General features: G+C 34.7%; 1 protein-coding gene across 2 annotated transcripts in view; it reads left to right on the top strand.

Moving 5' to 3' along the window:
• Positions 1–217: 217 nt before the first annotated feature.
• The window catches only part of LOC126458274 (adrenodoxin-like protein 1, mitochondrial), a 67,580-nt gene continuing 57,425 nt past the window's right edge, over positions 218–10,372 (top strand). The window contains exon 1 of one of the 2 annotated variants that reach the window (XR_007585606.1): positions 218–458. Coding sequence is in view for 1 of the 2 variants with exons in the window: in XM_050095203.1 (XP_049951160.1) it covers positions 347–458 (112 nt within the window). In the remaining variant the exon portion in view is untranslated. The remainder of the gene's footprint in view (positions 459–10,372) is intronic. The other variant, XM_050095203.1, reaches the window with a different exon arrangement.

The raw sequence follows: 10,372 nt of genomic DNA, 5'->3' as shown, positions 1-10,372 counted from the left end.
ATAAATGATTGAAACTTTGAGGCTATTGTGGGAGAATCTAGTCACTTGTCACTGAAATTTCTTTTCTACACCAACAGATGGCAGGCTAGCTATAGATTGGAACTTTCGTCATGTCAACATACCACTTTCGCAGCTATCTATTGCCTGCCCAGCCTATGGTGCAAATTTCTGCGCAGATAAATCGTTGCGCGCTAACTTGCCTGAATACAGTGCAAAATCGTTGTCACATACGATGTTCTGCTGTGTCTAATGTCTCTGATTCACAGAATCGTGGTATAGTACTGTGGCGGCGTTGGATTTGGTTGTTGTATGTGTTGATTTCCTCAAACAATTTGAGTTGTGCGTAATGTCATGTCGTATTGCTAATTTAATGGTCTCGTCATTACTCCGTCTACGTAGAGCAGGAAAATTTGTAACACCAGATCGTTTATCAAAGAGAAAATTTCATATAACCAGCAGTAAGTTTTTGCCTATGTAAACATTATGACTATGGTTAACATTTCCGCTTCAACATTTCTTGAGACATGTGGATAATTAAAAAATAAATAAATAAATAAAATCATCAATTGCTTCGAAAGGCGTCAGCAAGAGTGGTGGCTACGTGACAAAGTAAAGTATCAAGCGTAGCCCACTGGAGAGCCGGTTTGTATGCACATAACTCTTTTCCTCTGTATAGTGGGTAAATCAAACTGTCTTATTGTATATTTATTGATCCAGCTGTAACATGCAGTACAGATTCGTGTAAGTTTTAATGGACAGTTGCAAATAACGTAACATGCAGTAGACCTATAAACAAGAGGAAAATACGCAAAACGTTCTTACATTCATAATTTCATCGACATATGTTTTAAGAATTTCAGGTTGCACATATTTAGAAGTTCTTGTACAAAATGATAGCCATGCTTTATCAGGAATACCCGTAGTTTTTTTTTAAAGAATGGCTCGAAGAATTATTAATCTTTCCGGTGTTATTGTATAATGTGGCGCCACAGTGGGTAATAAGTTTCTGATAGGACTACGGCATCGAAAACATTTTTCTGGTATTTGACTGCCCAGTAAAACAATTATCTTTTATATACTTAACAGCACGCAGCCTACATCCGAAGTACGTTTGTTCTAAGACTATTATTGTCGCAGAAAATCAATCTCTCGTGAAATGGTGGATGGATGTGCTAGATATCCAACACGAAGGATTTCTATTCATACCTGTGTTAAAATTTTTGTTAAAGTTCATATCTACATCGTGTAAAAGTTCCATGTATTTTTCCTTAAGAGGTGTTCAGTGCAATATGACTGATAGGATAGTAAGAGGTGTGGTGGTATGTACCACTGTCCATGGCCAGTCGTGAAAGTCATTAGGTACAGGAGTTTGTTCTTAGCGAGATAAATAACATACAGTGCATTTGACAAATAATGTTTCCAGTGTCTTTTTTATACATAACTCATTTCTTGTCAAATTATGGGGAAAATGTGTGATGACAGTTTTTCAGCACATTAGGAGAGTGTGTGTGCGCCATGAAGATTCTAAATTTATGTTACTTCAGTGATCTTCAATAAATGTTGTGCAATGGTAGCAAATTTCTGGATCCTTGCTCTGTTATGCCAGGAACAACAGCATGTCAAACTGCAGCATTTTTTTTTCCCAGTTTCGAATAAGTGTCCTGTGTGCAAACAGCTCATGCACCTACACAAAGTTATAGACAGAGCTGAAACTAGGGTGAAGTTCATGCAATTGTCTTAGGCATATTCTGGAAAATTTTCTTTAAAACTGAAGGTGGTCAAATTGGGAGCATCTTCTAAATTGGGTCACTTGACATGGCATAACCCATTGAGGTAATTTTCAGGGTTGAAGTATATCCCCTCCCTCCCGCTTGTGGTGTCAGGACTGTAGGATAGAGTTGGTGAAGCCATCAGATGTGAAAGCCAAAGGAATGTTGTGAGTAGAGCTGTAGTGTAGCATAATTTTTATGTCCATGACATATTTAATGCACTTCCATCATTTGGTATATATTATGTACATATATCAGTGTGATGAAAAAGGATAGTTGCTACTTACCAAATACCTGGAAATGCTGTGTCGCAGATAGATACAACAGAAAGACTGTCAGAAAATGAAGTTTTTGGCCAACAAGGCCTTCGTCGAAGATAGAACACAACGTACACAAACACAGCTTGCACACACGACTGCTGTCTCTGGTTGCTGAGGCCACTTTGTGAGCCTCATGCGTCTCAGCATCTCTGCTATATGGTGAGTAGCAACTACCCTTTTTACAATATTGTTACACTCTACCCTGTATTTTCCATTATATACATATATTGTACATAAAGGATGAGAAATGGAGACTGAACAAGCTCTGCATTATCTTATATCTGGGTCAATCCATATCAAATGGTACAGCACTGGTTGCTTAACCATCTCAGAAAACTTTTATGTTTGCTGGGTGAATTCCCCAATGTTTAGTGGTCACAAAAATATTTTTTTTAAAACATTGTTTATTATTTTGAAATGGTGGCCATATTTGTTCCAGGCCGCATACGTTTTTTCGTATTTGCAAGCACCTACGTTTTTTACAATTATTCAGTAGTGGATTGTCCTAAGCCTTTCAGATACAATGCATTTAGTTCAACACACACTGGGCTACAAATTAACATCGTTATCACTTAGTTGAATGTATTCTTTAATATATTTTTAATAGTTCAAAGTTATCAGCCACAATAAAAAAACTCAATTTTTGAACAGTAGTTTTCCAAAGAAAGATTAATTTCTCAGCTTTAATATTTTTTTCTGGTAGTACCCTGTATAATATAGTTACTTTGTATAGAGTATCAATGGTGAACAGCTTACACTTAAAAAATACACTAGGCCTATTTTTTAAAAAAAGTTTTTTCTTAATTTTTCCATTTTGTGGCCTACAATCTCTTTGTTGGGGGACCAGATAAATATCTGAAATTTTCACAGTTAATAGACCTTTATGATATCAAACTTTAGTATAAATTTCAACTTTGAGATTCAATTGGAAGTTATGGAAAAAGATTACAAACAAGAGTAAAAAATACGTTTAACATCTGCGGCATCTGGTAGCCTAATCTAATAAAGTATACCAACTGCATAATGTAACACACCAAATTACTCTAGCTAATGATTATATGTCAAAACAGTGCTGTGATAATTGTTTCAGCAGGCTAACAATTGCATCTGCAAGCCTATACAAGTCTAATTGTTGTCTTCCCCCTCACACCAACAATTGTCTACTCACACTTATTTAGCTAGAATCTCTTGAAGTGTGCAGTTAAAAAATGATGTCTCTGTGTTATGTTGATGTTATTAATAAAGCATGTCATTAAAGTGTGTATGGAGTGTATCCTAAAGGCATTACTTTAATCCAAGATTACAGTGAAGAAGAAAAAGTGTTTTACTTAAGTAGGCCCAGAGGCCAAATCGACATGCAAGTACCATGAAATGAAATACTTAAAAAAATTTCATCACCTTTTTGGTCAGTCTTCCATGGACCCTTTTGAGAAACATAAGAAACATATAACAAAAGGTCTGCAAGAAATAACATTTGATCATTATTCTAAAAATAAAAGCCCTTTTTTCAATCTCATACCAGGAAAATCATTGTGTCCAACATGTTATTCTAAGATATTTGTAACTCGCAAGAGAAAGGATAGTGAAACCTCAGATACAGAATTTTGTGACTTATCAGCAACCATTAAAAAAGTAGATACAGCTTGTGAAATCCTGGGTATGTCGCCTGCTAGTAAAATTAGAAAACTAAGTCAAGATAAAAGAACAAGTGCCTTGAACACAAAAATTGAGAAATTGGCAGCTACAATCAAAAAGAATTTGGAAGTTTCATTTCAAAATACAATTTGTACTAAAGCAGACGGAAGTTCTAAAACTTCACCAACTGAATATGATTTGATAGAAAAACTAAACACTAAATGCAGTACTTCAAACAAAGTGGATAAAATTAAGATTATCAGTTTACTGCCGAATTCCTGGAGTTGAGCAAAAGTGATTAATTTAATGTGTCAGAACGTCTTGTTAAGTTAACAAGGCAATTAGTAAAATAACAAGGAATTTTAGCAGCATTACAAAAGAAAAGTGCATCTGATTTGGTAGCTGAAAAAACAATCAAAGTTATTAAGTATTATGACGATGACAGTAACAGCCGTTTGATGTCTGGCAAAAAAGACTGTGTTTCTGTGAAAGAAAATGGTTCTAAGAATCAAAGACAAAAAAGGTTATTAATGTGTAATGTAAATGAACTATTCACTGAATTTAAAAAAGAAAATCCTGATCTTAAAATTGGAAGATCAAGGCTTTGCGAGTTGAGACCAAAATGGTGTATTGTTGCAGGGTCATCTGGCACCCATAATGTTTGTGTTTGTTTCGATCATCAGAAAGTAAAGTTGATGACAGACGGGGCCAATGTATAAAGAACTTTTGGAAGTTATGATATGCAATATCGACAGTTACAATTGTATGATCAAGGGAAAATGTGAAGATTCTCCAGGCAAACAACACTTACTTGCCATATTTGAAGAATCCTAAGAAGATGATTTGATGCCTGATAATATAAAATACGAACATTGGGTGACACAAGACAGAACTGAATGATGACAGTCATAAAATCAAGAGAAGAGTTTTTTGAAGTGTTTGTGGCTAAGCTTGAAAATCTGAAAATGCATCATTTTATTGCAAAAACTCAAAGTAAATTTTTGAAAGACAAAAAGCAAACCTTGGCAGCTGATGAATGCTTAGTTCTTGCTGACTTTTTGGAAAATTATTCCTTTGTTGTTAAAGTTAAGTACCAGGGCACCACTGGGTAAACAAACAGGCCACAGTTCATCCATTTGTATTCTATTATAAAGATGAAGATAAACTAATGAGCCACAGATTTTGTGTCATAAATGACTACCTTGAACACAAGACTACAGCAGTGCATATTTTTCAACTAAAATTAATAAGCTACATTAAACAACACCATTAAAAAAAAAAAAAAAAAAAAAAAAAAAAAAAAAAAAAAAAAAAACTGATTTACTTTTCAGATGGGGCAGCAAGTCAATATAAAAACAAAACAAAAAATTATTAACATCTTTCATAAAGAAGATTTTGGGTTTGATGTAGAATGGCACTTTTTCGCTTCATGCCATGGGAAGAATGCTTGTGATGGTGTTGGGGGGTACAACAAAGCGAGCTGTCACAAAAGTAAGTCTGCAGTGAACTGATTACAATCATATAACACCTCAAGAAATGTTTGAATTCTATAAAAAAACATATCAAAGAAATTACCTATGTTTTTGTACAATGTGAGGAAATATAAGAAGTCTATGATAGTGTCTTGAAGGAAAGGTACAACATGTGTCAGAAGATTAAAGGCACTCGATCTTTTCATTGTTTTGTACCCCATTCACACAAGTTACTGAAGTGTAAGATCACATCAACATTGCCTGATAGTGAACTTCATCACTGTGTAAAACTTGTACAACTGTTTCTTCAAAATAAAGACATAATGGCTTGTGTTTATGATGAACAGTGGTGGATTGGCGAAGTTGATAATATTGACTGTCTAAACCAAGATCTACATGTTGTATTTTGTCACCCTCCAGGACCAAGGACATCTTTTAAGAAAATTGAGAAGGATCAAGTTTGGATACCACTTTAAAATTTACTAAGGAAGCTGTCTTCCATGGAATTTACAACTTTGACTGGGCGAACTTATAATCTAACACCCAAACTGAGTGAACAAATTTCTCAAATGTTCAGTGAGCGATGTACTAAAAACAAATAACAAGAGAACAATGTAATGTAATTAGTAGATATATTTTCAATTAAAAAATTAAGTAATCATAGATATGATTAAATTATATACAGTAACTGATATGTTTTATTCCATAAGCCTAGATACCGCAGATGTTAAAAAACATATTTTTGACTCATGTTTGTAATTTTTCTTTCCATAGCTTCCAATTGAATCTCAAAGTTGAAATTTATACTGAAGTTTGATATCATAAAGGTCTATTAATTGTGAAATTTTCAGATATTTATCTGGTCCCCCAACAAAGAGATTGCAGGCCACAAAATGGAAAAATTAAAAAAAAAAAATTTAACTAGTGTACCATTAAACGGGGTGATTTTGGACACAGTGGCGAATTGGGACAGTATGGCTTATTTGCTCTTTGCTACCGCATAGAAACAAATAGTTACTTATTTTAACATCAGTGTGCCAGTTATTTTAAGTGCAAGGTTGCATTTATCGCTTTCCACTACTTTTATTTTGCGTCAATTGTTTCCCTAGGTGAATAATTGACGAACAGTCTTAGTGTTAAAAATCCATGCATTATCATAAAGTGGAAACTTTATATTGTTGCGCCGAGTGGGAACTTATTGTAACTGTTATTGTCGACGTGCTCAGTAGCTAAAAGCATTGAGACAATTTCTGTACACGTTTGTAGAGTTTCTCATGCAAGGTTATAAAATAATGATGGTTTTTGTTTAACAGTGTACTGTGTGGGGTGATTTCAGACAATGCCAAGAACATACAAGAGCAGGAGAGGTGCTATAGTATGGTGTAATTATGACCGGGAACTTTTAGAGAAAGCTGTTCGTGATATTCAGAGTGGTAAATTATCGTACAGAAAAGCATGTGATTTGTATGGTATACCTAAATCAACCCTACAAAATAAAGTGCAGAAAGCACATCAGAAAAAACGGGAGGAGAGTCAGTGCTAAATAAAGAAGAAGAAATGTTGAAGCAAGGTATATTGAGGGCTGCACATTGGGGGTTTTCCTTCACTAAATTGGATATTAGATATTTAGTTAAAGGCTACCTTGATAAATCGAGCCAAAAAGAGAAGAAATTTCGTAATATCTTCGCAGGAGAAGAATGGGTGCATTTATTCCTCTAACGACAGTCAGAAGATCTTTCCATTCACTTAAGCGAAAATATTAAATGAGCTCATGCAGAAGTTAACAAAGAGACTGTTTATTTAAATTCTTGCAAAATAAACTTATATCATTTCATATCACTTATTCGTAATAAAGGGCTCCCTTAAAATGTGTAAAATGTCACCAAAATAAAATAAAAAGCATGTAGAATTTTAAAAAAGGCAGTAACTGTCCGAATTCGCCCTCTACATACTGTAACTTCGGACAGAGATTTAAAAAATGCATGTCCGAAATCACCCCAATCCATGGGGTGACTTCGGGCACTTTATTTAACTGCCTCAGATAAATATACCTACACATACAATTTCTGCTGAAGATAAGGTGGGTAGATCACGTAACTAATGAGGAGGTATTGAATAGGATTGGGGAGAAGAGAAGTTTGTGGCACAACTTGACTAGAAGAAGGAATTGGTTGGTAGGACATGTTCTGAGGCATCAAACGATCACCAATTTAGTATTGGAGGGCAGCGTTGAGGGTAAAAATTGTAGAGGGAGACCAAGAGATGAATACACTAAGCAGATTCAGAAGGATGTAGGTTGCAGTAGGTACTGGGAGATGAAAAAGCTTGCACAGGATAGAGTAGCATGGAGAGCTGCATCAAACCAGTCTCAGGACTGAAGACCACAACAACAACAATTTCTGGTTCTGGGATATTTTATTCGTTACACGTATACCCTACCACTTCCATAACAATCAATTTAATCTGACAATATATACAAAAGTTACAAAATAACAACAAAACCACTGGAAATCACCCTGTTTGACGGTGTTTTTTAAGTGTAAGCTGCTCACTGTTGATACTCTATAAAAAGTAACTGTACTATACAGTATAATAGCAGAAAAAATATTAAAGCTGAGAAATTAATCTTTCTTTGGAAAACTACTGTTCAAAAATTGAGTTTTTTTATTGTGGCTGATAACTTTGAACTATTAAAAATATATTAAAGAATACATTCAGCTAAGTGATAATGATGTTAATTTGTAGCCAGAGTGTGTTGAACTAAATGCATTTTATCTGAAAGGCTTAGGACAATCCACTAATGAATAACTGTAAAAAAGGTAGATGCTTGCAAATATGAAAAAACGTATAACAAATATGGCCACCATTTCAAAATAATAAACAATAATGTTTTTTTTAAAAAAAATTTTGTGACCACTAAACATTGGGGAATTCACCCAGCAAATATAACATTTTTTTGAGATGGTCAAGCAACAAATATTTTTTTCTTGGACCACTTGGTATGGATTGACCCATCTACTACTTCATTAAGTGATATTTTTTCTGCAGGCTTTCATTTAAATTGTACAACCGAGTGGGGTGGTGCAGTGATTACCATACTGGACTTACATTTGGGGACTGTTCAAATCTGTGTCCAGCCATCCTGATTTAGGTTTTCCGTGATTTCCCTAAATTACTTCAGACAGATGTCGGGATGGGGCCTTTGAAAGGGCATATCTGATTTCCTTCCCCGTCCTTCCCTAATTCAAGCTTGTGCTTGGTCTCTAATGACCTTCTTATCAATGGGACGTTAAACACTAATCTCCTCCCTCCTATGTTGTACATAATGAGATTCTGCTGTGGGAAGACGTTAAATTTTGCATTTGGTAGGATAATGGTTTATTTCACCATTCAGTCATCCAGATTTTGCATTTCCATGGTTTCTCTAAATTTTACAAAGCAAATGTCAGCATAATTTCTTTTAAAAGAGAACAGCTAACTTCCTTCCCCGGCCTGACCATATGGTGTTTGTTATGTCATTTTCAACGGGACATAAAACTGTGATCTTTCCTTCCTTTCAAATTTATGTCAAAGGTAATATAAGTTCATAGACTGTGTGTTTGCTCATTATCGTTGCTTTCCACCTCTGTGATAAACTGTTCCAAGAATATAGCTCAACTGTGTTAGTTTAATCTTCTTTCATGTACTGCAACAGGTGTTTTTACCCTATATCACAGTCTTTACAGTTGTAAAAGACATCTTGGTTATTGTGTGACTGGTTGCAAACTTTATTGGGAGTGTTCTTATTGTCTATATGCACTGAGCATTGTCTCCTGCAAAAAGGCTGGGGTGTGTTCTTATTTATTATCTCCACTATTTTTTTCATATAGATGATTGAAAAGTGAAATTTTGTATACCTCACTCATACCAACTTCTTTATCCAGAACCTGCCATTACTGATCTACTAGGCTAAATGAAGTGTGGTTCTGTATCCCCTTTTATCGCAGTTGGTAAGCTGTGTTTCAAACCCACAAAGGCATTACACTGACTTGTACGTGGGTAAAACTTTTTTGAAATCTTTATATTCCAGATTTAGATTTTACTTACTTTTTCAGAAATGGAAATCGGCCCTTTCCAGAGCCCAATTTTCTGATCAATCTATATTGTCATTACTAGTACTTTGTCTGCTGGCTTGTCAGGAATGGAAAGCTGACTGCAGATATTCTTTCCTTCTCTCCCCCCCCCCCCCCCCCCCTCCCCTTAATCCTTTCTTTCATTTCTCTTAAGATTGTGTTGGCTATTGTTGATTAGCTCAAAACTTTGTGGCATTTATGCTCAATTTGTCATTCTTCAGTGCATGTTATAGTTTATCGTTTATTGTCTCTCTCCCTCTGTACTCATTAGTCCTATTTATTGCAGGATTTATTCCTGCTTTTATTTATTAAAATGTAATTACAATTGATTGTGTGAATTAATTCACCTTTGTGTACCTGTAATTTATCATCCATTCTAAAATGCTTTCCTTTTCACTGAATTTACCATGCAAATATTTCCAGATTTTACATAACGTTTCATCTATTTTTGCAATTAAAGTCAGCCATCCCGAACTCATGATTTGCAGTATGTCAAAATTAATCAAAATAGCAATAATTTAAGTTTCACAACAAATATAAAATACTGGTTGCTCTCTGCAGTAAACACAGTAAATGCCACTTATTACAAACCAACACCAAACAATTCTGCAATACCTCTCATTAATAAATTTATGGAATTACAACTGTATTTAGTAATCACTTCTGAAGTATAATAGAAAGTATAGGGACAAACAATTCAAGAAAAAAATCATATCAGTATGTTAAAAAAGCAACTCTCATACAGTTCATTCACACGGATTTATCACTGACTTCTCCTTCTGTAATTAAGATAAACAAAAGCTCATCTGATTTTGACAGTATTTCCACTGGACTACTAAAGATTTGTTCCCATATAGTAAGCCCCGCCTTATCAGAAATATGTAATGCATCACTAACACGAGGCGTTTTTCCAGAGAGACTGAAATGTATTCTAGAATAGTATTTCACCTGAGCAACAATAATAGAATTGCTATATTGTGAATGCCATTTATGTATTCCCTCATCAAATTTTACAAACATTAAATAACAAAATACCACCAGTTGGTTTTTCTGTGGCCTATCTA

This window comes from Schistocerca serialis, chromosome 2 (assembly GCF_023864345.2).
Source record: "Schistocerca serialis cubense isolate TAMUIC-IGC-003099 chromosome 2, iqSchSeri2.2, whole genome shotgun sequence".
Taxonomy (NCBI): Eukaryota; Metazoa; Arthropoda; class Insecta; order Orthoptera; family Acrididae; genus Schistocerca; species Schistocerca serialis.
The sequence above is the reverse complement of the archived record's forward strand: the minus strand, read 5'-3'. Positions and strand labels throughout refer to the sequence as shown.